We start from the raw sequence: 24,435 nt of genomic DNA on the forward strand, positions 1-24,435 counted from the left end.
CGCTGCCGAGCCCTGAACCGCACCAAAGTGCGAGGGCGGCATTCCCCTTTTCGTGGGAGCTTCCATCCACACAAGCAACTAGGCGCTCGAATCTCGCAAATATCGTTTACACCGCATGAGATAAACCGTGAAGTAATTTCAAGCTCACGGAAATGCCACAGCAATCACTGCCATTCATTTAGTGAGTTATTACGTGCAACTAACATCCACACTCGAAAGGGCCCATTGGATGCCTGCCTGATGAATACTCGCAGGACTGAAAAGGCGTCACCTAGGCTCATTCCCCTAGTGAAGCAAGTGAACCCTTTAAAGGCAACGAAAGGTAAGAGGAAGGCATGAGCAGCGCTTGAAATGTATATGGCCTAGTGGTGGATGGTTGAATGCCTGGTTTCGGCAAGCGATCGCGAGATCGAATTTGGTGGCCCTACATAATGCCACAGGCAGCTCATTTTTGTCTCTGTTTTGCTTTTCTTATATGGTGCTTTCCCTAGACATCTGGGGTAAAAAAAGAGTGAATGAGGAGACTGAAGGTGCCCCGGGCTTACAAATGTGATGGGCGAACTGGACTTGGCTGGGTGGGTGTTTTGCGATGGCGTTCAACCCCGGAACCCGCTTCTCACATAGTCGTAGGTGATTTGGCTCTGTCAATGAGTGAAGTTTGATATCTCCACCGTCGTCATATTTCATGTGCGCTCTGGAGGACAACACCCCTTCACTACCCGTTTCCTCGACTGTGGGCCTTCACAGACGAGAGCGTGTATAGAAGAACTTCGATATTCCGGCTCTATCGAATGCAAGATTTGATCAGTGGGAGGAAAGCGCGTCTGATTCGGTGCAATTCTTGGAGGGCGAATCCAACTTGAGCTGGAGAGAGCAAGACCCAGACATTAAGCTGGCTGGCCGTGGGTAGGCAATGAAGGAGCGGGGTCGAAAAGGGCTCTCAATGCAAGCAGCGTATACCTTGCAGTCACCGTCGTCACCCAAGTTATCCTTGACCAGTGTACAAATGGGAATCTTGTTTCATCTACCTAGATTGGAATTTTTTTTCAAATTGTCACTCACGGGCATCCACCCATTCCCCCCTTACACGAGGTGACAGAACGCCTTAACGCCAGCTGGGACTTGACTGCCCCAAGTACCACTACCTCCTAGACTTTTCCGCTCCACGTTTCGATAGAGGCACGGCGTCCCTGCTGTGTCCCGATGCCATTATGTGACACTACTTGCGCGATAGCCTTGACTTTTTTTCCCGTTTCCATTTAAACGAGCAGGACTGCGTTCACGCAGCCATCGTTCTCCTGAAAAACACCGTGCGGTTAGCTTCTCGTCTTACAAAGCTGACACTGTGCCACGACCCGCTCGTCGAAGCAGCCAAACGAAGCATTCAAAACAGCAAAATAGCCGCGCTTTTCGATGGAATTTCACTTACCGGTGAATTTGTCACCTGGGCGTATCTCCCCCAAACCACTTTGCCGCTCGCTGTCGTAAGGCCCATGTCAGAAACGTTTACTTCCAGCACAGTTCCTTTCGTGAGGACACCCAGGTTCGTGTAAAGAGGGTTCTGAGGGTTCTTCTTGACTCCCAAAATTGGCAGTTTTACGGTGACGTTGAGTTCCGGATGGCACACGTGCGCGTGCTTGTAACGCAGACTAGAAATCATTGTCAGTAAAACGGAGGAGAAGACGGAGCGCTTCCGGTCACGTACCCCATAGGACGGATGAATCTGATATTGGAGCATCTCGTTAGCAAGGATCCTCAAACTGCCAAATTGGCGCCAAACGCGTAGGAATAGATACCGTTCGTGCTTGGGATCTCTCCGGGTGAAGTTAGGTCCGACAAAAGTTGGCTTCGTAATCATACGCTTCCAGGACTTTTGGTGCGTCTTCTTTCCGGTCGAGATGACCTTGAACATCTCCTCCTCAGAGATACCCTTGACCTTGGGCAAGGGAACCTGGAAACGGGCGGCCTTTTCGGCACGCTTATTCTTGATCTGGGAAGAAATGGCCTTGGCGTTGCTCGGGTTGTTTCGGTCGAGCAGGTAGGCGGGCATGGGCTCGGAGGGCTCCTTCTCGTCGTTGGTCTTGACGTTGCGCTCCTCGTGGGCCTTAATCTGCTTGCGCATCTGGATCTTCTCGTTGTGGCGCTTCTTCGCGTGAAGCTTGGCGCGGAGACCGCGCAGGTTCTGCGCATCCTTGGACGCCTTGTGGCCCTCACGAGCCTCCTTCTTGCGGGCCTTCTCCTCGTGATCGAGTCTGCGGAAAAAGTCGAACGTCAGCCCTTCACTCGTCAACATTCCTATTCGTTTTCAAGATTCTAACCTCCGACCATGAAGCTTGCGCCATCTCTCCATATACTACAATTTCTTTGTTAGCCTAGCCGAGATTGGGAGACGGAGAGGCCCTTCGGAGGGCATATCGTACCTCGTTCTGTTTGCGAATTTGTCAGTACATTGTATGAGAATAGAGGGTCGCGCGCGGGAAAGCCACTCACCTGAGGCATCTTGAGTGATTTACGCCCGTAGCGACTTCGACTTTACAAGATGGGGTTGCTGATCTGGACGGAGTCTGGTCGTCCGTATTGATGATGTCGGCGAAGCTCCTCAGGGTCGTCGTCCGTCGAAGTGGCGGGTAGCCAAAAAAAAATCCCATATCGATAGCGATGTGGGGTCCGACCCCAAAAATTCGAGGTCCAGCCGCCAGCATCCCTGCTTGCATCAGCGGAGCAACATATTTTCCGAGCAGCCAGAGGAACTGCACTCCAGGTCTATCCGAACTTTTTTGAAGCTTCGTGTTGGCCGGCTCCCAGTCGCGCAGAAAGCTAAAGTCGACGAACGTGAGAGACCAGCAATTGGACCGACAAACGAGGTCCGACTGTCTCTCTGTCCAACGACAACAAATCATTCCAAACCTCCATTCATCAAAAGATGAGTCGCACATTGCTGCGCTCCGTCTTGGAGCTCAGGACACCCATCACGCGCCTCCCGCCGACCTTCCTCCTCCCGACCCACGCCCGCCGCTTCAACTCCACGGCACCCATCATCGAGCCCGCCGCAACCGCACAAGATGCGCCTCCCGTCGCCGCGCAAACCTCCTCAATAGCACAACAGGCCGCCGCCGGCGCCGCCCAGACGTCGACGCCGTCCACAACGACCCCGATCTCCGAATCCGTGCAGGCGGCGCTGCCCTTCCTAGCGGCCCAGCCCAACCACTACATCACCTTCCACATCCACGGACGCCCGTACCTCGTCCAGCCCGGCGACAGCGTCCGCCTACCCTTCAAGATGCCCGGCGTCGTGCCCGGCGACGTCCTCCGCCTCAACCGCGCCTCGGTCATCGGTAGCAGAGATTACACCCTCAAGGGCTCACCCTTCATCGACGAGCGGGTATACGAGTGCCGTGCCGTCGTAACGGGCACGGAGAGCGAGCCGATGAGAATGAAGGAGAAGACGAAGAGGAGGCAGCGAAAAGTGAAGACGGTCAAGAGCAAGCACCGCTACACGATGCTGACGATTAGCGAGCTGAAGATCAATGCGCCTGAGGAAATTGAGGCTTAAGAGGCAGGGCTAGGGGATGTGCAAGCTTGTTCGAGTATGAATCAGGAATAGTAGGCCATGGGTCGTATGATTCAATGTCCTTGTATTGTTCCCCACTGGGGCTGTACCAATAGACAAATAAATACATTCACGTCATGTAGGATTAGGGACTTTTGATGGTCGCTGAAAATGTTGAAGCCAAAAGGCTGTAGTACAATTGATAAGACGCATTGTCTATGTCTGCGTCTCTAGAAAAAACGTGCCCAATCATGGGGGAAGGCCGAAGCCTAGGGAATCAATATTGAAAACAGTGGTGGGGAAGAAAACGACTGCACGAAGCAGTTGAACAAGAAGTAAAACAAACAGCCCAAGAAACTCCGAGCTATGGATATTCCAATGATCATTAAACCCAAGTAATGTCTCCATGACGCCTGATCCAACAACAATGCTCATACGCTTTCATCACCTGCTCGGATTCGTTGCTTTTTTGACACTGGTCCAGTAAGCCGACGGCCACACAGACATGGCCTCCGCATCTGTCGGCATGCGTTCTCGACACCTCGAGACAACGCTCTGGATGATTCTACCAAGCAGCTCTTCGTCAATGGGAAGTGCCTTTTCGCTCATCTCATTGGGGTATAGGAAAGGATCGGTCTCGTGAAGGAGTTCTTCACATGAAGGTCGCATGTCGACATCGCGGTTGAGACACCGCCTCAAGGTTCGCAACAGAGAAGGAGGTACTGGAACTCCACCCATGGCCCTGGACGGGAACTCGATGTCGTGGTCCCAGTTGATGATGGCTTGGCACTTTGCCATTTGATTGCTGATATGGCCAAAGGGAGGCATTCCGTAGACCAGTTGGTACAGAATGCACCCGAGAGACCAGACATCGCTTGGCTTTCCGACTTTCATCAGCTTGGGTCGCCCAGGAACTCGACCGCCTCGAGGCGCGTTGGAGTCTAGGAGCGACTCGGGCGACATGTAATTCGGTGTGCCCACTTGCGTTTCGCGGTGAACGTTAACAGTCTCATCTGTTCGAATTGCATTGGCAATACCGAAATCGATGAGTTTCAAGCGACCCTTGACAAGAACGAAATTGGCTGGTTTAAGATCGGAGTGCACAATTTCGGACTGGTGTACTGATTGCAGGCACTCCAGCATTTCTTTCCAGTAGAAGCGGACCAAGACCGAATCAAATTTAGGCGATTCGGGATTTTGGCGGCTCCTGAGAAGGGTATGGAGATCCAATTCGCCCATTTCCATAAGCTGAGTACGGGTTAGCAATGCCATCATGATCTAACAGAGGGTGTCTTACTAGAGTGAGCATTTTCTTTTCACTGTTCATCTCATAGTCGAAAAGGTTGATGACTCGTTCATTGCCTCTCAGCTTGCCAAGTAGGTCGATTTCGCCCTTGTAGCCCCGGACGGTCAACTCGTCCGCGTTCTCCAGCGATACTCTTTTCAATGCAAACATTGCCCCGTTTTCGGCAGTAACACGGTAGACCTTAGCGCTACCGCCTCGGCCCAGACAGTCGAGTCTTGTGTAGGACTTTCCGTTGACACGAAGGATATTTCGCCTTTGCTTGCCTTGAGTAGTTGTCGCTGCGCCTGCGGATGTGGTGGCAGCATCAAGAACAGACATCTTAGGCGGAGGCGGGGGAGCGGCTCGGCGCGGAGTGTTGTTGGCCAGGGAGGCCAGAGGCTTGCGCTCAGGGGATGCCGCGGGTCTCTGTTGAGCAGCCTCGGGGTTGATAGAGCGCCTGACTACTTTTTCCATGACCATTTCGGCAGGCTTGATGGCGGTAGGCCTCGTACTTCGTACTATAGACACCGGTTCATTCTCCTGATCGTGAGAGGAGGGAACTTGAGGGCGCGGCGCAGGCAACTTGTAATGAATCTCTTCTGGCTCGTCTCTTTCCTGGGGAGAATGGCGAGCAGAAGAAGGGGCCGGTGGTTCAGCATACGACGCAGGCCTGCGATGCGTTGCTCTGGAAGGATCGCTCAATGCGACTGGACTGCCTGATGACATTTGTCTGCCGTTGCCATAGAAGGATGATGCCATCTCATTCTCCATGTCTGCGCCGTGTCCATCGTGATATTGGCTCGAGATCAGACCCTCGCCATCGCCATCGCCATTAGCCTCCGCCTCTTCCTCACTCTGCCTTCTGCGTCCACGTCGAGCGGGGCCGCTCAAGAAGCTTCCGGGAATCTTGCCTACTCGCTTGACGCGCATTGAGCCCTGCAGTGCGAGATTGTCCTCAGCCTTGGTGGTTCTTCCAGCATTGGAGGCTTGTCGGGACACACTGCCGGGATTAATACCGGCGGCGTGGCGTGCTACTGTGAATGGCTCCTCCGGGTGGTCCTGTTCCATGTGGGAACCTGAACGCCTAGAATGACTGGATGAGTTGGTGAGGCGACTTCTATTGCCGGACGAGCCAGCAGCAATCCGGACAACGCGAATACCTTGGGCTGGTGTGTTGACATCTTGGGGTGGTTCATTCTTCTCATCTGAGGATTGGTTTCGGCTCTCTGGCCGACTTCTAGATTGGGGACGTTGGTTCGTTGATCGGGACAGCGAGGTAGACCTCCTCTTGGCGGGACGCATCTGGCCGAGGCTTTTGGGCGTATTACTGAGTCTCACAACTCTTTTCCGCACAGGGCTATTCTCTCTGCTCTGTAGCGGCGACGTGGGTTTTGTTGACCTTGTGTCGTACGCTTGGGCACTTCCCGATCGGAGGGACCTTCTCTCCTCCGTTGCAGAGCTCGTAGACGCGGCAAGGTTACTGACGCGGCGACGTGTTCTAGGCGGGGAAGCTGCTCGTTGCGGTTCGGGCCCGCTTCCATCGTTGAGAAGCGCCTTGGTGAGGGCACTGAGCTTCATAGGCACGGGTATCTCGTCATCGGAGCTATCGTGCATGGCGTACTGCTGCGAGTCTGCCTTTTTTGAGAGCGCGGGTACAGCGGCGGTCGCATGAACAGGGTTGGATTCGCTTCGATTGAGATGTGGGCGAGAGGGCAGCCTTCTGAGGCCTTGTCGTACGGACGGTTTTCGTGACAGGCCGGTTCCGGCGGTGCCCAGCGGCGTGGGAGAGGCTGTCGACATTTCGAGCTGGTGGGATAGTTTGTTGTTCCAATTTTGCGCAACGGGGGGCTGGGAATTAGTGGCGCGAATCTCCACGTCTCGACTGCCAAACACCTTCCGCCAGAAAGAAAGCGATTGATTTTGGCGATTGAACACTATTTTACGTGTCAAATGTGCCCATGATCCGAAAGATTGCAAATGGAGGAGAAATTAGTTTATGCGGCGCGTCACTAGCATCTTGTATGTCGGAGGGATGTGTCGATTCCTTGTCAATTGAGGACGTTCCCAGTATTTGGGGCTAGCAGGGGTGGGCCAATGAGAAATCAAGACCGGGGGATATTGTTGTCGGAGCAACGATGGGCTGAACAGCAAAGCGTAAGGCGGCACATTCTTCGTTGGGCACATGGAATTGGAGCTTGGAAGTTAGGACTAAGCACTAAAGTCTTGCCTGAGGCTGCAATCGGTGTCTAATGCCTGCAGCCTACCTTACCTTTCATCTTTAAGTTGATGCAATCCCTATGCAAGGTATCTTCTCGCTTAAGATATACCGAGCGAGACCAGTCACAACTTTCGGTCCTAAGTTTCAAAAAATGGGTTGCGCCCGACTAACGTGCATCATGTCGCGAACATACTGCCCCACATGAAGCAGAATTCGAGATCCGTGACATTATGAAGAAAGCGCAAACATCCAAAACTCGAGTGGACGTCCACATGTTAGTCAACCAGGGGGACCACATAGTAAATCATTTCGGGCAATATTGTTCAAAGAACCAGCGAGCTTTTTATTTGACCGAACCTAGCAGGTGTTCCTACACAAACGTGTGCCGAAGCCCAACCCAAGAGAGATTTCCCCATGTCAATGACTTGTGAAAACGTCGGCCGATTGCTGCGTATATTCTTCGATGAGGCGAGGGCGTGAGAGGGGTATTTAGTCGAAGAGACCGAATCCCATGTCCTCGTCGGACTCCTCCTTCTCCTCCTCCTTCTCCTCCTTGGGGGCGTCCTCAGCGGCACCACCGGCAGCAGCACCGCCGGAAGCAGCGGCGGCACCACCAGCGCCACCAGAGGGAACGGAGGCAAGCTTGCTGGAGCCCTCAGCGATGAGCTGTGTACCTTGTTAGCATCTACGTCCTTTGCGTCTGTCGCAATACCAAAGTCGTAACGAACCTCGTTGATGTCCTTGCCCTCGAGCTCGGAGATGAGCTTGTTCAGGCGCTCGTCATCAGCCTCAATACCGACGGACTCAAGGACGGCCTTGACATCCTTGGCAGAGGGGGAGGTGTTGCCACCGAGGCCGAGGAGGAGGAAAGCGGCGAGGTGCTTCATCTTGAATGATTTTCTGCGACGAACGATTGTTAGAAAAGAGAGATCGTTGATTTTTTGCGCCGACGTCGAAAATATGAAGGACGATTGGTGACGAGATGGAGATCTTGCGTAGAGAAGAAGGGGGGAAACTCACTGTTTGTCGTAAAGAACACGAGAGGTCAATCAATTTAACCGCGAAGTTGGGCGGAGACTGAATCTTCGAGTCTTGGGAGATTTTCGCGTGGTTGTTGAGATTCGGATGGTTGTCGGAAATGGAACTTTTTTTTCGTTTTGTGAGCCAGAGGGTGCGGGACCCTACCTTAGGGCGGGGAGGGCGGTCGGTGGCTGGGATAGCCGACTAAAAACCGCACAAGCCACACCTATCCTGCCTTCAGCTTCACCAGCCACATTCAAGACACCCCTACATCTGCTCGGCCCGTGGACCACTGACAGCCTTCTGAATTCTACCACCAGAAATCGACCGAGAGCCCAGCGTCAAAGCGCCAAGGGCCCAGTGGATCTCACTCCACCGGAATCGGAGCCACTCCAGCTTCCGGATAGGCTAACGGATTGGACCACAGTCCAAGGAACCTAGGTGGACGGTACTGGAAGGACGGTACCAGTGATTCCACCCCCAGGCCAACATATATAAACTTGCCGACTCCAACGCCACTTCCTTTTGTCCTCTACACCCAACTTTCGATTTTAACGACCGTCGGGTGTTTGTGCTGTGCGCTTCGCGACCGCCTTCTCATTTTTCGCGAATTTTCCTCATTTTTTCTCTACTATTTCTCGTCTCCCAGACCCGACGGACACGCCCGCGTGTTCAGTCTTTTGAGAGGGGGGCGCTGAAGCGCAGAAACTTGAGTTCTCGTACTTTCCACACTGATGACTCAAGCGTCCGCCTGATGCATCCTGACGGCCGCTGCAAGCAACATAGACACTTGCTTGACGATATTTGGCTTTAGCAGTCCGTCACCATGCCTGTAAGTGCTCTGGAGATGCGACGACACGTTTTAGCGACTACTGGGACAGGGCTGACGACGGGTGGTTCACAGATTGGAGATCTCCTCGCCCAAATAAGTGGCGATAAGTCACAAAGCACATCACCAGCTCCATCGAGGCCAGCCCTTCCGCCCCCGAAAAGGAAAGCCGACGACGACCTCCGCAGCACCGTCTCGAACAAGCTTCCGCGAACAAGTACAAACGGTGCCAGCTCGTCTGCACCCCCCAGATCTGCAGATGCTCAAAGACCCGCACGGCCTGCGGAGAAGTCTTCGACAACAACCACTGGCTATCGAGGCAGCGCCGGACGACCATCCGATCGATCCACGTCTGCGCCTAGGCCTGTCGGAAATGGCACGACGTCAACAAAATCCAGCTCTTCCGGTGCCAGGCCGGTGAATGGCTCGGGCACATCCAGAGTGACATCGACACTGCCTAGTCGACCTTCTCCGTCAGCTCCTGCCGCGGCACCGAAAGGTGCACCGCCAAAGAAGGGATCTTTCGCCGAGATCATGGCGCGGGCTCAACAGGCTCAGACCAAACTGGGCCAAGTCGGCAAGATTCAGCACAAGCCGGTGGAAAAGGTATTTACCAAGAAAGAGCGAGAGGAGATGAAGAAGGATTACAAGAAGGACCCCAAGGGCGCAGCGAGGCCGGCGTCGAAATTTCAGGGTACCTCAAGGCCGTCTTCGGCTCCGCCTTCACGTAATGGGGTCAGTGCAATCGGGTCAAGTGCCAGCCGGAACGGAACCGCCGACAGAGCGAGAGACCCTAGGGCTGGCGTAAAGGCACGCGCGGCTGCCGCCGAGGAAGAGCAGCAGAAGAAGCTCAAGAAAGCCGCCGTCGCCACCACAGGATACACGGGCACCGCCCGCCCGAAACCCGGAGCTACCTCGGCAAAGAAGAAGCCGGCACCAGGAGGCGCCCTCCTCAACTCCCGACCCGCCCCGCGGTACGGCGGCTCCGCGAAACGTTCACGTTACGACGAGGAAGAGGAGGAGGAATTCGACGACTTTATCGAGTACGACGAAGACGAGGAAGACGACCGTGGCCCCCGGTACCACTACGACTCTGATGGGTCTTCAGACATGGAGGCCGGCATGGATGACGTGTGGGACGAGGAAGCGGCGGCTGAGCGCGCGGCCCGTCGCGAGGATATTGAACAGGAGCGGCTCGAGAAGCGTCTCAAGGCCGAAAAGGAGGAGCGCAAGCGCAGATTCTACGAGGAGCAGCGACGACGCTAGGTTTTCTTTTCCTCCATCATCTCCAACCTCCATTTCTCCCATTATCTTTTACCAACAGGGGGTTTGGATCTGGCACTTCTGAGGTATTTGCACCGGTACAGGCGCGGCTCAGCATCACATTAGCGAAGGCGTTCATTTTGAACTTCAAGTTTGTTTTGTCACTATCATCATTATGGGATATTACTACACTCCACGGCCGGTCTCTTTTGGCCTCTTTTCATAAATCATCACATAGGGAACAGGTAGATACGTGCCACGGCTCAATGATACCTCGGCCACCATCGAGTACTAGCTTAATGTTATTACGTCCGTAGTTGTTGACTGGCCAAACCCGAAAACGTTTACCTCAACATGGCATCCGAGTCCTTTTCTGTAACCCACGAGATGCGAGACTTGGCAGGTCCATAGACAAGACCTTTCAAGTCATAATCACGTAAAACTTTCATTGAATCACCACCAATCGAGTTTTCCAAGACGTAAGATTTATTCTTTATTGACTAAAATTCAATTGCACCAAGACACCGAAATGTGAACCCATGGCAGTTTTCCGTTCTATAAGCCCGATGCGAAGCCCTCCTTGAGGTATCAGGTACAAACGAACCGGGCTGCAGCCAGTCCTAAACTCCTCTGAAAAGTTACGAAGCGAATAACTCAAAGCCATTGCGTGGAGCTACTCAGCCCCTTTCCTAAAGCCGGAAACTCCGACGGTTCTAAACTCGTAAGACTGGTAAGTAGAAGCTGCGCCATGCCGTCGTGTCTCCAGTCTCGTCCCCTTTGGATTCATAAAACGATCTTACACGCGATCTGGGATCGCAACTTTGCAGATGAAGCCCTGGAAGGTAACCGACGCAACCAAAGAAACCGAGATGTCAAAGCCGGAGTCGTCCGAGTGTGGTGAAAATCAAGGAAACGGGGGCTGGCATAAAATTGGTGATGTGATCCTCCTAATCATGCTCTTTCCACGCCCAACTTCTTTGATGTGGCTTAAAATTCGATCAGATATAAAACATAAACATCGCTGCTAGTTTGAATCGCTGCATCAGGACGACTTCTCCGCCATAGCGAGAGACCTGTTGCATGATTCGAGGTCGCCATACTCAGGCAGACTGCTCAGGAAAGAACCGAAGCACACTTCAAGTAGAAGCGGTGCAGAGTTGGAGTGTTTTGGTAAACCTCCGGCTTTGGCCGTTGATGGTAGCCATCTATGGGAGATCTTCCGACTTGAGACCTGAGTTCCCATATCCACTCAAGTTCCAGCCTTTGTATCGAACCGTAGATCCGCCTGCAGAAGGAGGCGGTTTGTGGGGAGGAAGCCCGTGGTGCTTCATAGGCGGCGCTGGGAGAGAAGCAGGTGCCGCAGGGAGACTGCTGGGGTGCTGGCGGGACTGAGATTGGGAGGTCTGTGACCCATTGTGCCCGTTGGTACCATTAGGCTGATCTTCAGGCTTCATCAAGCCTTTCTCCCGCAGATATTGAATTGATTGAAGAACAGTAAGGTCCTCTTGGTCCTTGTCGTTCAAGATCAAGCGCTGCTGGATGGTGAGGTGGCCATTGTTCATCTCTCTCTCCTTCATGGCTGCCTCCCTAACAGCAGGATCATGTACGAAGCGGCACTTGCCCTTCTTGCCGCAAGTACCTCCCGTAGAGTAGTACTTGCAATGCTTTGAGATGTCTGCTTTTTTTGCAGGAGGGGGTGGAGGGGCCGGCTGAACACGACTTGACGCGACTTCTGGCTCATCGTCTTCAGACTTGATGTCAATGGAGGGGCTGTCTCTCATCTCATCGCCCTCGTCTTGCTGTTCACGCTTGCGCTTGATAGACGATTCAACCTTTTCCAGTTGTCTCCTGAGCTTGCTGGCGAGATTCTCCTCCTTCTCCAGACTAGAATGGATCTTATTGCCACTTCCTTGCGTGGTCTCGGCAGACTTCTTAGCCTTGACACGCGCAGCCGTAGGGAAGCGCTTCTTCCGCTCGGCAATGTATGAAGCGACATCAGTCACCCTACGAGACGGTTAGATAGAGCAAAATCTGACATGGCCATCCGACTTACTGTAGTGCATCTGCTCCTATCAACTTGCGAAGCGTCTCCTCTTCCATCTCATCGTCTTCCGACTCCGAGTCTTGGCCAGGTGTAAGACCAAGGGTGTTAGTCTTACGCTTCTTCTTCTTACCCGAGGCAGCATTGTCGTGCTTATCATGCTTATGGTGGAATCCACCGTCTTGTCGGTTGTTATGGTTGTGATTGTGACTGTTATTGCCCTGTTGACGATGACGACCCCTGTCGTTGCCGTGAAACGAGCCACGACCACGTGGGTTGCCACCACGATGACCACCACGACCTCGACCGGCCTGTCCATCATGTTTGTAGTACGGCTCCTGTGGAGGAATCGCTGCGTGAGGTGCCGGAGGAGGGGCATGGTACGGATATTGAGGTGGAGCTTGGTATTGGACGGATTGCGCGCGTGGATCGGCATACGGCTGACCATATCCACCATTCGCTTGATGGTGAACTCCTTCACCACCGTAGGCTACTGGAGCAGGCGTGGCCATGTTAGGACCTCGGGACCCGCCTCGATCGTTTCCGTAACCGCCACGGCCGCGACCAGCGCCGTAGGGACCTTGAGCATGGGGGTCGTGTCCAGCCCACGGCTGGCCAGCGGTATATGGTGCAGGAGCGGGATACGGTTGGCCGTAGGGTTGCTGCTGTGGTTGTTGCGGCTGCTGTGGACCGTAGGCTGGCTGGTGAGATGGCGGCTGAGGATGTTGTGGGTGTTGAGGATGAGCGTAGACCTGGGGAGCGTAGTTTGGATGGTAGTTGGACGTCGACAGAGGCGTAGGAGCGTGAGCGCCATGCTGGGCGGCGCCATGTGCGTGGTCTTGATGCCACTGCTGCTGAGGAGGGTAGTTGCTGCCAGCAGGTTGTTGCTGCTGGGCGGGATATCCTGGGCTATGTTGAGGGTATGGCTGCTGGCGGGGATATTCGTACTGAGGCTGATGGGCCGGGGGATAATCTGGGCGACCATTTGATGGATAACCAGCGCGCCCGCCACGGGCAGCATGAGCACCTCCGCCTCGTGAATGCTGTTGGTAAGCGCCGCCGTGGTGCCCATATCCAGGATGGCTAGCCTGGGCAGCCGGAGGCGGAGGTGGTGGGGGACCGTAGTTGTAGCCCGACATGTTGGCTCGAGGACGACGACGCGTTCTTCCTATCTTCGCAGTCGAGTTGTCAAAGAGCGTTCGGGGTTCTGGAAGAAAGGAACCGTGAAAAAGTGCAGAATACGCAGTGTTCGATTGCAACGACCTTGACGATTTGTGCTTTGTTTGGAAGAGTAGCAGGGATGGTTCAAAATTCGATCGACGTAGCAAAAAACAGTATTGCCCTTTCGAAAGTAGCGTGTTCTATGCAGAGAGCGCCAGTTGGAGAAAAGAAGAAAGGCGGCCGACCTGTAACGATTGAGGTGATGAAGGAAGGGAAGCGAAAGGCTCGAGGATGGAAGAGACGGCTGGACGCAGTTTCCCTGACCTGACGCGAAGGTGAGGCGAGTGCGTGGAGCCCCTAGGACTTGAGCTTTCGGAGTCGCCCTGCAGTCATTTCGGGTCCCGCAATAACAGTTCCAGCGGCTTGCGACAGAGGCGCGCCGCCTGGACAGACCTCGAGCCACTAAAGCGTGGTGGGCCACAGGGATACACATGCACCCTGCAACCGCTAAGGCTAAACTCAACGCAGAGGGCGGTAAGAGTCAATCTACTTCCCAAGACCACAGCGCCCCGCGATTTTGCCGATTTTGCGATCTCACTGAGCGCCGGCACAATACACTGAACCACCACTCGAAAGACCCGAACACGACCCTCCAGAGGCGTTGAGGGGACGGATGATGCTGCCGGATCAATAGTATCTTTACCCGGGACTTTTCTGGTCTTCAATCCGCCACCTCGAAGACAAAGCGTTCAACATGTTCATCCTAGTAAGACTCGAAAACTCACAAATTTCACCTGAGTGTGTCACTAACACAAAGGACCCAATCAAGACCAAGATTGCGGATCTGGTCGAAATCGCACCAGAAGACTTCCGCAAGAAGAGCAAAGCCGCCATTGAGGACAACATCAATGCGAAGTACGCCAACAAGGTCATCCAGAAGATCGGACTTTGTATCTGCCTCTACGATCTTTTGTGGACTTCTGAGGGCCTCATCGGCCATGGCACCGGCCTCGTCAACGTCAATGGTAATTCTACGAGCTCAAGCCCATCAAACTTTTTAACTTTTTTTTAAATCATCTTTAACAAATGCGGCAGTTGAATTCAGACTCATCGTCTTCAGACCCTTCAAGGGCGAAGTCATGATTGGAAGAATTAGAAGTTCGACGCCGGCCGGCATTAACCTGAGAACCGACTTCTTTGACGATATCTTCATCCCCTTTGATGAGCTTCCCGAGGGTGCCGAGTTGTACGTGCAGCCAGACCTGCCTTGCTACCTTGATGCGTCACTAACGCGACTCTAGCAACCACTCAGAGCAGCTATGGATCTGGAACATTGAGGACGACAGACTCTTCTACGATAATCACGAAATGGTCAGATTCCAGGTCATCGATGAAGAGTGGCACGACCAGACGCCCGCAGGACCAAGCCAGGGCGAAGAGGCTGCTCCGCCAAAGCCGCCGTACAAGGTGAAGGGCACCATGGCCATGGAGGGTCTCGGCGTATGCCTCTGGTGGGACGGACAGGGCGGCGAATAGCCTTCAGATGGCTCCTGAGATCTCGCAAGCGTCATTCAGATACGGAAAGGGCCCCAAGGCGTACGGATGGGCGCGGATTTTGTGTATTGTTCTACAATTCTATGACTTGATACCCGCAAGCAGTCTCGACTCCACATCGTCCAAAACAGAGTAGTGGTCGACAACGGCAATGTTCTCAGCCTCGCCCTTGAACTGCTTGTCAGGGTCGACACCGGGTCCAAACATCTGAGGGGCACCAGCGGCACCTCCCATCTGCCCCATTTGCTGGGCCATCTGGCTGGCAGCTTAATGATGTCAGTATGCTGGAAGGGTAAGGCTAAGATAGTTTCAGGCTTACCGTTGTCGCTTCCCAAGATGAAAACGAAGACAGACTGCAGACCAAAGATGCAGAGGAAGTACCAAGAGATACTGGACATCCAGCGGGGATCCATGTCCTTCGTCGCCACACCCGCCTGAAGCATGCTCTTGAACTTGATGGTAATAGGGAAGGGCAGTTTCACTAAGAAAGTCAGCAGCCGCACAAAGTCCTGATGTTGGTCATGTAAAACATACTAATGACGTATCCGCTGAAGAAGGCGTTGATCCAGCTCATGATCAACGTGTTGGGGATAATCATGGCCATGTTATTCTTCATCATCCCCATCATTCCGTCCATCGCGCCAGGGTCTGTCAGCGGATTCGCAGGCGGCTGGCCCTTCTGATCCGGGTTCTTCAGGTACGCGCCGGACTCGTACGCCGCGACGAGCGCATCGCGGCGGGCCTCAAAGGACTTCTTGGACAGGACGTGGTGGTTGGTGCGGACCGTGACGCCGTGCATCAGGCTGCGCTGCTCCTTGAGTGCGGGCTTGTCGAGCTTCTTGGGCGCGGTGGCGAGCAGGACCGTGGCGTAGTGACGCAGGATGCCGGTCAAGACCATGACCACCGTGATCGGGAATAGGATCCAGTAACTGTCGGGTTTGTCAGGTTAGCATACGCGGTCGCAACTGAGGATAAGCGAGTCGGGATTTGCGTACAGGAGCTGGGGATCCCGATGGATCGTCTGTACCGGAACTTGGGCCATTGTGGGCTTGTATATGACGATTAGAGCCGGGCAATGGTGTAGTAGAGACGGTAACGGCGCTCGTCGTTGCGATGCAGCCAGGTGGTTGAGAGCTCCGCCTGCATCAATGTAATCTGGTGGAGTTGAGCGTCCAACTCGAGTGGGAGCTTCCTCGGGCGCTTGTTTCGCCGAGCCTCCGAAAGACCACCTTCCACTTTCACCTTTGCCCACGGACTGGACTTCGCACAAGGGTCCAAGCTGTCCTAGCTCCGAAAGCCAGGCTGGAGGTTACAAGCCAAACTATCACAACTCCACGCCCGCCCGCCTCACGCATAGCTGTCAAGTCTACTCGAAAGAAGAATCCCGAAAACTGAAGTAGACAAAATGTCTTCCGAAAAAATTACGGTCCATAATCTGGCCGGTATGCACTTCCCTTCACCCTCCTATGGCCCTGCGCTAGGCCTAGCTATTGCATCACACTAACACAAGCTCCCTCCCCCCAGACCTGAAGAACACCTCGGACGATGCTCTCCCCAACTACCTAAACTCTCTCAAATTCACCCAGTCCCACGCGCTCACCGATGTCCGCCTCGCTCTCGGCTACTCAGCATTCCTGATTGCGGGCGCATGTTTTCTTTGGGATTATAAGCTCGGCTTCGACAGCACAAAGTACTACACGGCAGCCGCCGTGGTCCTCTACTCCATCCTCAACGGCGCTCTTACGCTATGGATCTGGCTGAAGGAGGCAGGCACCGTGTATGAGGGCACATCACCCTCAGGCGAGAAGGTAAGGCCACTTTGCTTTCTTTCGTGCCCTCCCAGCAGCTAGCTGGATGTGCTTCCAGGATATGGACAAATCTTGACTTACACGCCCGCGAAACAGGTCAACATCGCGACATCCACAAAGAAGAACGTACCGACATACAACATGAAGATCACCCTGACCTCGAAGAACGGCGAAAAGAAAGTCATCAACCTCTCACAACCCTTCAACCAGTGGTTCGACTCACAAGGCCGCTTCGTCGCGGTCCCCTTCCAGGAGATCCTCGCCACCAACATCCCCGCCGTCGGCAAGCTCGACCCCAAGCGTATCACATCCGCCTCCCAGGGATACTCAACCGACGTCCTCGACGCGCTGTACGCGGAGAGCACGGCGACGGGGAGCGGCGCGGAGGCGGCCAAGGGTGGCAGCAAGAGACGCAAGGCATAGACAGGGCCGGACCGGAGGTGGTTCGGACTTGCTTTCGCATGGGGCTTGCCAATAAACTTTTTTGTGTAAATTACGGATAATTGGAACCGTCAAAAGCATGGTGTCTGTGGTTTTGCTTAGTATATTGCTCCAGAGTGCTACAGTTGCGCATCTATGCCTTGGTGTTAATCATCATTGTTCGCTCCATTCCTCGACCGGCTTATACTCTGGACAGCATCTATGCGCAGCAACCAAAGTGTCTCTAGTCAAATCATTGCAATGCCTTGTGTGATTCTTGTCTCATTAAACTGGATGCTGGTCGTCTAATACTGATGATCCATTGGACCTCCAAACGCCTCGCCATGCCATCAACCCTCACCATCATGCAAGTCCACCAAATACCTCGTCTCTCACTCCTTGTTCCAACATGTGAGTCGCCGCCCCCCTATACCAACAGACCATCACTTTCCTGCCTCGACCAAACCCAATTCAAACTCGACTGACCCATGCCAAAAGTGCAAAGCCACCACCTTGTGTTCAACTCATTCTTTCGAAACTACTTCAAGCTCTGGAAACTCACCATACTTCAGTTGATCTCGTCCCAAGCCTTACGAGACTTGAGAGCAGCCTCTCTGACCATTCGCGACTCGTCACCAGAGGCCTGAGCCAGCAAGCGCTTGGCCTGGGACGCCGAGTCAAGGAGATGGCGATGCTCAAAGTTGGGCGGCAGTTGTCCGATGAGACGGACGACCAGGGCCCGGCATTGCGCCTCCTGGAATCCGGAACGGTCGAAGGGCATGTAGTTTTCCGGCATCCAGGCGTTGTCTTCGCCGGCTTGCTTCGTGTCTTTTCTAAAGATCGACAGGGAGGCATCGATGACGCTCTTGAGGAATGGCTGCATGCGTCTGGGCGAGTTCTCTGTGACGGCCACCAAGATCTGAAGACCGGCTGCCACATCTGCGCTAGCCGGCAGGTTGCGGATCGCGCAGAGAATGATTCGGATGAGATCCTCCGTGTCGTCCTCGTAGTGTGCGTACCTGATGTGCCTGACTGCTCTCAAGACTGCAATGCTGTAGTTGGCGGCTACCAGCATATCATCCTTGCTGTTCGAGCCAGCAGGCCAAGCCTTGGGCAGCATGGGCTTGACCAACTCGTAGTAAGCTCTCTGCACCCAGAGCTTCTTAAGCTGACCATAGAACTCGGGCTTTGCGAATTCCACGTCACCGAAGATTAAGTCCATGTTGCGAGCAAGCGTGTGGCCAATCTTCTTATTACCAGGACCTTGAGTGATAGCCGTGAGAACGTTCTTGAGAGCGTTACCAGTGTAGCGTCGGAGAATGCCGACTACAATCGCGTATACAGGCTTTGCCAGCGCTGCTCTGAGGTCGTTGGGGGTATTTCCCGCCACCACATTCTCTTCATGGTCGAGGTAGCCAGTGATTTGCTCCAACTGGCCAGACAGTCTCTCTTCGCTGACAACAAAATTCATTTGATATTCCATAATTTGGACGATATCGTTCAAGTTCTCAACCTTGTATTTGTTGGCGATGACAGACAGAATCGCCCTAACGACATGGCGGCACTTTGGCGAGTCTGAGTGGTCTCTGGTTAGAAGGCCAGCAATCAAGATCTGGTGTGCGGTTCCTCTTTCAACCTAGAACAGAGTGTTAGCAAAGTTTCCCTGGTCTTAATGCGACGCTTATCTTACCAAACGCTCGACTGTAGTTGGATGGAAAGCTTGGATAATGCCCAAGGAGAGGATGACAGTACGGCCGTGGCTGAAACCACTGATGGGAAACTGGGGAGGATCTCTCATGTTGTAAGGAGTCTGCGGAAGACCCATGGTCCTCAGCATGGCCACTCGCAGCTCACTGTTGTTCCAGCTGTGGGTCTCGTTGGGATTGGGATGGTGATACTGGTCGGTTCCACGGAAGAGTGTTACGACTTCTTCGTTTAGAAGCAGGTTAGTCTGCTGGTATTCGCTCATGTGCTGGATAGTGAACGTCGCAATAGTCGAGAGGCGTTGCAAGTAGATATCCTCTTCATTCTTGTCTTCCGGATCCTTCTTGCCAAAGTCGTCGCTCAAGGCAAGTGAAAGCTCGGAATTGTCGGCATAACTGATGATCTTGGTGGCCCGTCTGTAGAGCTGTCGAGTGACGTACAGATTGATCAAGGCGAAATCGCCTTGAAGATTGTCAACTTCCTTGCCCTCGTCCATCGCTGGCGTCGAGACGATCTGGTCGTCAGGCAGGCATGGCATATTAGGGAAATGGTTTGCCACGTAGCTAACCCAGTTGTCGTCGAATCGCGTGTCGCTGAAGTTGTTCTTGACGGGCGGGCTGATGAGTTCTTTGGCTCCTTCCTTGAACTGAATCATGGCCGAGAAAATGTAAGTAGCAATGACCGACCAAATTTTCGGGTCAGCTTTGGCATCCTGCATCTTGTAGAGGTTGACCAGAAGCGCTTGCATGAAGTATGTGTAGTGTTTGAGCTTCTCAGAGCGAGGAGATTCGGAGCAAAAGACGTAGGCCAGTCTGGCGAGATTGTGATTGAGAACATTGTACATGCTGTCCAAGTTGTTGGCCGAAGGGGAAGCACTGTACGCGTCACAGACTCGGAAGCATGTGTCGATGAGCATGGGTTGCGCCGGCGGGTGTGCCATCGCAGCCTTTTGTAAAGCAATAGCAGCCTCGTCGGATAACTTGAGTTGATTCTTGTCCTTCGCCGGTCCGTCGGGGGCTTGAAGCGCAAGAGTTGCTAGGTTGTCGCAAATTTCATTTAGTGTTTCTTCCGGGAGCATCGGCTGGTTCGACTGTCCTGTTTGAGCTGCTCTCTGACATACCATCAACCCCAGGCCTTTGGTTGCCTGTTGACCGATGGTGATATCTTCGGGTTGCGCAGTATCTTGTAGAGCTTTTTGGAAAAGAGGCAGGTACGTCTGCTTGTAGATGGGGGCAAGTAGCGGCTCGGTGGATTTGAAGGCCTCGGCGTCCTCGACACTCAGCTCCACGCCTCCTCCAATTAGGGCTAACCGCAACTCGAGTAGAGAATTCAGCAGTATCAGGAGATTCTTCGTGTGGTCAGGTGACTTTGTGTGGCGGAGATTCTCCTTGATATGGGTCACAGACGGGGAGATCATGAGTGCAAAGGCAGCTGGCTTTGCGCTGTGGATGGAGATCAAAAGCTTTCCTGAGGCTGCCGTGTAGATCGGGTTTGACAGGTCCTCCAAGCAGTCTCTCTGAACAGTCAGGGCAAAATCCCTGAGCTCGTCGCCGGTAAGTCTTTTGGCGACTGTTCGGATGACTTCCAAGGTGGCGTTGATGGTGTCCTCGATCTCCCCATTGCGGACTTCATACTTGAGACTGTCCCAAATCTTGTTGGTAAAGGGGGTGACTCCTTGCTGAACATGTTCATAGCCGCTCAGACATGCGGTCATGGTCTTGAGGATGTCAACCTACAGCAGCGTCAGCACAGGTATAATTGACATAGTCCAAGGAAGAATACAAACCTTGACGTTGACACTAACACTATCCGGCTGGTCTAGCCTGCTAAGGAGGTATGGAATAGCCTTGTCAGCGACACGATGATGTGCCGAAAAGCAAGCCCTCAAGGCCAATTTTAGATCATCCGCCGTGATTCCCGAAGGATGCTGTGACGTCCTCAACGATATGGGGAAGTATGCTGAAAAGATACTGAAAATCTCATCCACAACCTCCGGTGCAGGGGAGTAGTCTGAAAGAAAGACCTTCAGGATCTTGAACCAAGTCATCAGACACTTGGGGTCTCGCTCATTGCGACAGAGTTGCAAAAGATCTGTGATGAAGCCCGAGGTCGTGCCGTGTTGGTACTGCAAGTCGTTTGCTACATCCGGGTTGGTGATAAGATGGTCCAGAAGTTCATATACTGTTGCACGGGTTTCTGCGACCTGGGACTTGAAATCATCACCAAGGCTGCACACACTCTGGATAATGTCATTTCCCTTTTGTGGCTGAAAAGTCTTCATGCCAGCAGTTCGATCAAGAGCCTTGGCAGCAGGCATAATGCCAGCCTTGTGGTCGACCTTGAACATGCTTCCAAAGAAAGCCACCAGGAGGTTGGCTGAGAATGCGGTATTAGCAATGAGCCTTTGAGTACACAGGCCTTCGGCCTTACTTACTTTGATCGGCTTTGAGGAATGTGGGATCCAGATGCTCAAGAGTCCCTGCTAGAAAACTCAAAGCTAAAGAAGGTGTCATAGTCAGTAATCGTCTTTATTCCAATACGGTCTTTACTCCTGTACCTTTGGACCGTGCAATGACATCACCATCGCCGTCATCCTGGTCTTCATTTGCGCTTGGCATCCAGGGTCGAATAGATTCTACCCATCTTGCAACTGGATTGCTAGGTCTGGGTGCTGACTGGATCTCTGGGTTCATGTCAGCTATGTGCATTGTTGGTGAAACGTCAGGAATGGCTCCATTTACATACCCGAAGCTGCCTCCTGTGTGATTGCTGTTTGTCTCTCAGTATCGTCGCTGAGCACGAACTCGAGTGCAAGTTTCCGAAAATCGGCCATGGTAGTCGTGGGTTGCGATGAAATCAAATGCGTCTAATGGTAGTTCCGATTGCCCAATGTATGTTGCTGTATCGAATTTCACTCCGTGTAGTCTGAAGATGGGTAGATGCCAAGCCGGTATTGTCTAGATGCGATCGGAAAGGTGTTGTAGTAAGAAGTCTTGAGATATTCCGTCGTGCCTTCTCATGTGCTTCCAAAGTTAACCCCGCGCCTGCTCAAAATGCGTCCCGAAAGAGTGAAAGAAAGCAAGACGTGCTCCTCTCATGCAAATTACTTGTCTAGATGTCCAATGTCATGAAGGTGGTAATCGCTTTAGGTTGGGGGGAAATGGTGGTTTGGCGAATAGTCCGTTGGGTATTTGTCAGTTGCCGATACTGGGCTTCATACCACCGAAAGCCGGTGATGAGTTGTGAGATAATTACTCAGGCTTGCTGGGTCGTTGGTGGGGGATATCTCAATTGAGAAGGCGGTATAGCTTTTATCGCCCTTATCGCGGTCTGGAGGAACCAATTTCCGGTGGATTTACCTTTTTCGGCTTAGCGTTGATTATTGACTTATCTTTGCTGGTTCACCAAATCAAGATCTTTGTAGTCTCTGGTCATGAAATGGCTTGATTTGAGGAAAAGTGTTAGACTTGGGATTTTTCTTGAGCTGTTTAGTCGCTGCTCTCTGCTCTCTGCCAATGCTTTCAGCCTGGAGCGGAATTGCGACCAAAGAGAACGGCAGTGAGCTAGTCCTAATTGGGTAAGAGGGTATGGAGGGGTAACACAGACGGGACTGCGCAAGGGCCGCGGGGTCCTGTTCCAGCGAACGGAGGGAAAAAAAAATTTGGACGTCGAAGTCGGAGCGTGCCCCTCCAAAAGACTCGGAGCCATTCAGCTTCACTTGATTAACCTTTCTTCACTTTCACTGCCCCAGTAACGCGTCAAAACTCGGATCTCGAATCCTGATCGACTGCCACTCCTATAAGCGCCGATACATTGGTCGTCTTTGCCAGTTAGTCTTCTCTCCTCCACTCCCGATATGCTCTACAACGCGGCATCGCGGGGTCGGAGGTGGTGGGGCTTTCCCAAGTACTAATTCGGGGATAGAAGCCGACGGGCAACTCACTCCAACCACATATGTGAGTGACGGTTCTTATCAGCCGAGACTGAGAGACCCGACTAACAATGCTGTAAAGCCGTGTGTGTCAAAACTGGAGTTTGCCTCTCTTTCATAAAAGATGGCCTCCAACGAAGCTGTGCCCAAGACCTGCAAGGTCATTCTGGCCGACACCATCGCCAAGCGTCTCCTGGCTGAGGTTCACGAGACCCTCGCCAAGGTGCAGGGCAACGGCGCCTCCAAGCCCACCTTGGCGGCGTTCCTGGCAAACGACGATCCGGCTGCATTGCAGTATGCTGAGTGGTCTAAGAAGACCTGCGTCGAAAAGTAGGCGAAAAACAAACCCTTTGTCACTGCAGAGACAAGTTGTCTTTGTATGACACGACGTGTATAAAAAAATGAGCAAAAATTGGATGCAAAAGGTAGCTGACGAGACGGTGTTCACCCCCCTTTCCAGCGGCTTCGACTTTGACCTGCGCCGTGTCGACAAGGAGCAGCTCGAGGAAAAGATCACCGAGGCCAACGAGGACGACAAGGTCGACGGCATCATCGTCTACTACCCCATCTTCCCCGGCAACCCGCTCCAGGACAAGTACATCCAGGAGACTGTCTCCCTGGCAAAGGACGTCGAGGGCCTCTGCCACCAGCACATTTTCAACATGTACCACAACGTCCGCTTCCTGGACCCGCCCCAGAACCTGAGAAAGTCTATCCTCCCCTGCACGCCCCTCGCCGTTGTCAAGATCCTCGAGCACCTCCAGATCTACAACCCCATCCTGGCCTACGGCAACCGCCTCTTTGGCAAGACGATCACCGTCATCAACAGGTCCGAGGTCAACGGCCGACCCCTGGCCGCCCTGCTCGCCAACGACGGCGCCACCGTCTACTCGGTCGACATCACCGGCGTCCAGCTCTTCACCCGCGGCAAGGGCATCAAGCAGATCCGCCACCAGGTCGAGAACAAGGAGGGCTGGGGCCTGGAGCAGGTCCTCCCCCTCAGCGACGTCATCATCGGCGGCGTCCCCAGCGAGAAGTACAAGATCTCGACCGACCTCATTCGCGAGGGTGCCGTCTGCATCAACTTCTCCTCCCACCGCAACTTTGACGCTCCCACCGTCAAGGAGAAGGCGGCCATCTACGTCCCGTCAGTTGGCAAGGTCACTATTGCGTGCCTTTTGAGAAACTTGGTGGTAAGTGAACCAAATGAACACGGCGAACCAGAAAGCATATGCCTGACTTTTCCCAGCGCCTCATCGCCAACCGTCCCACGACCAAGGACAACGGCAATGAAGATGCCTCTACTGCGCAGGCTAGAAGCGAGGCGTTCACTGAGGGCTAAATCAGCGTGCCGCATTGCCCACCGGCAAGATGGGATATCAAAAGGCACATGGGCTGCCGACTAAAAGCATTATGGGTTGTTTATACGTGGTCAGCCATACGGGAGGATCACTGGAATTTGCATTGAGGGCTGGCGAAAAGATACAGAAAAAAGCATAGACTATTGGGTATATATCCGGGCATTTTAAGACTACAAGATAGAAAAAAAACAAAGGCACGCGCGCTTACCCGTGTCACAATTGAGGGAGTTGGGCCATGGCATGTCGTCGATTTGCGTCTTCTTTGCATGACATGGTCAAGTCAGACATGA

The 24,435-nt window shown here is 53.4% G+C and overlaps 11 protein-coding genes across 11 annotated transcripts; 5 read left to right on the plus strand and 6 right to left on the minus strand.

Annotated features, from left to right (window-relative positions):
- Positions 1-1,069: 1,069 nt before the first annotated feature.
- HER10_EVM0003213 (putative ribosome biogenesis protein nsa-2) lies at positions 1,070-2,628 on the minus strand. Its single transcript, XM_035472897.1, has 7 exons — positions 2,491-2,628; positions 2,421-2,426; positions 2,319-2,353; positions 1,797-2,252; positions 1,706-1,723; positions 1,430-1,649; positions 1,070-1,298 (listed from the first exon to the last, which is right to left on the minus strand). Exons 1-7 carry the CDS (start codon positions 2,497-2,499, stop codon positions 1,260-1,262), a joined length of 783 nt encoding a protein of 260 aa, XP_035330529.1. The 5' UTR covers positions 2,500-2,628; the 3' UTR covers positions 1,070-1,259.
- Positions 2,629-2,797: 169 nt separating this feature from the next.
- Positions 2,798-3,685, plus strand: HER10_EVM0003854 (uncharacterized protein). Its single transcript, XM_035473517.1, has one exon. It carries the CDS (start codon positions 2,924-2,926, stop codon positions 3,551-3,553), a length of 630 nt encoding a protein of 209 aa, XP_035330571.1. The 5' UTR covers positions 2,798-2,923; the 3' UTR covers positions 3,554-3,685.
- Positions 3,686-3,994: 309 nt separating this feature from the next.
- HER10_EVM0001671 (uncharacterized protein) lies at positions 3,995-6,841 on the minus strand (the record flags this gene model as incomplete). The annotated part of the gene is made up of 2 exons (XM_035471411.1): positions 4,848-6,841; positions 3,995-4,798 (listed from the first exon to the last, which is right to left on the minus strand). The coding sequence occupies exons 1-2, from the start codon at positions 6,633-6,635 to the stop codon at positions 3,995-3,997; spliced, it is 2,592 nt and encodes an 863-aa protein (XP_035330446.1). The 5' UTR covers positions 6,636-6,841.
- Positions 6,842-7,372: 531 nt separating this feature from the next.
- On the minus strand, positions 7,373-8,198 carry HER10_EVM0002995 (60S acidic ribosomal protein P2). Its single transcript, XM_035472685.1, has 2 exons — positions 7,782-8,198; positions 7,373-7,719 (listed from the first exon to the last, which is right to left on the minus strand). The coding sequence occupies exons 1-2, from the start codon at positions 7,938-7,940 to the stop codon at positions 7,543-7,545; spliced, it is 336 nt and encodes a 111-aa protein (XP_035330520.1). The 5' UTR covers positions 7,941-8,198; the 3' UTR covers positions 7,373-7,542.
- A 371-nt stretch (positions 8,199-8,569) lies between these two features.
- Positions 8,570-10,442, plus strand: HER10_EVM0009946 (uncharacterized protein). Its single transcript, XM_035479417.1, has 2 exons — positions 8,570-8,905; positions 8,978-10,442. The coding sequence occupies exons 1-2, from the start codon at positions 8,900-8,902 to the stop codon at positions 10,166-10,168; spliced, it is 1,197 nt and encodes a 398-aa protein (XP_035330919.1). The 5' UTR covers positions 8,570-8,899; the 3' UTR covers positions 10,169-10,442.
- A 237-nt stretch (positions 10,443-10,679) lies between these two features.
- Positions 10,680-13,721, minus strand: HER10_EVM0007435 (uncharacterized protein). Its single transcript, XM_035476990.1, has 2 exons — positions 12,219-13,721; positions 10,680-12,169 (listed from the first exon to the last, which is right to left on the minus strand). The coding sequence occupies exons 1-2, from the start codon at positions 13,343-13,345 to the stop codon at positions 11,371-11,373; spliced, it is 1,926 nt and encodes a 641-aa protein (XP_035330785.1). The 5' UTR covers positions 13,346-13,721; the 3' UTR covers positions 10,680-11,370.
- Positions 13,722-14,121: 400 nt separating this feature from the next.
- HER10_EVM0011910 (RNA polymerase III subunit Rpc25) lies at positions 14,122-14,903 on the plus strand (the record flags this gene model as incomplete). Its single annotated transcript, XM_035481322.1, has 4 exons — positions 14,122-14,133; positions 14,197-14,392; positions 14,463-14,613; positions 14,669-14,903. 4 exons carry the CDS (start codon positions 14,122-14,124, stop codon positions 14,901-14,903), a joined length of 594 nt encoding a protein of 197 aa, XP_035331031.1.
- A 99-nt stretch (positions 14,904-15,002) lies between these two features.
- HER10_EVM0012057 (uncharacterized protein) lies at positions 15,003-15,963 on the minus strand (the record flags this gene model as incomplete). The annotated part of the gene is made up of 4 exons (XM_035481460.1): positions 15,003-15,187; positions 15,241-15,402; positions 15,456-15,850; positions 15,917-15,963. 4 exons carry the CDS (start codon positions 15,961-15,963, stop codon positions 15,003-15,005), a joined length of 789 nt encoding a protein of 262 aa, XP_035331037.1.
- A 242-nt stretch (positions 15,964-16,205) lies between these two features.
- Positions 16,206-18,632, plus strand: HER10_EVM0000048 (microsomal signal peptidase 25 kDa subunit). Its single transcript, XM_035469845.1, has 3 exons — positions 16,206-16,363; positions 16,446-16,729; positions 16,826-18,632. The coding sequence occupies exons 1-3, from the start codon at positions 16,327-16,329 to the stop codon at positions 17,150-17,152; spliced, it is 648 nt and encodes a 215-aa protein (XP_035330333.1). The 5' UTR covers positions 16,206-16,326; the 3' UTR covers positions 17,153-18,632.
- On the minus strand, positions 16,740-22,057 carry HER10_EVM0009889 (uncharacterized protein). The gene is made up of 6 exons (XM_035479361.1): positions 21,599-22,057; positions 21,411-21,536; positions 21,288-21,350; positions 20,640-21,229; positions 18,840-20,585; positions 16,740-18,785 (listed from the first exon to the last, which is right to left on the minus strand). The coding sequence occupies exons 1-6, from the start codon at positions 21,684-21,686 to the stop codon at positions 17,718-17,720; spliced, it is 3,681 nt and encodes a 1,226-aa protein (XP_035330916.1). The 5' UTR covers positions 21,687-22,057; the 3' UTR covers positions 16,740-17,717.
- A 546-nt stretch (positions 22,058-22,603) lies between these two features.
- HER10_EVM0009021 (tetrahydrofolate dehydrogenase/cyclohydrolase) lies at positions 22,604-24,126 on the plus strand (the record flags this gene model as incomplete). The annotated part of the gene is made up of 3 exons (XM_035478523.1): positions 22,604-23,114; positions 23,245-23,977; positions 24,034-24,126. Exons 1-3 carry the CDS (start codon positions 22,909-22,911, stop codon positions 24,124-24,126), a joined length of 1,032 nt encoding a protein of 343 aa, XP_035330876.1. The 5' UTR covers positions 22,604-22,908.
- Positions 24,127-24,435: the final 309 nt, after the last annotated feature.

Source organism: Colletotrichum scovillei, assembly GCF_011075155.1.
Source record: "Colletotrichum scovillei strain TJNH1 chromosome Unknown Contig00008, whole genome shotgun sequence".
NCBI lineage: Eukaryota > Fungi > Ascomycota > Sordariomycetes > Glomerellales > Glomerellaceae > Colletotrichum > Colletotrichum scovillei.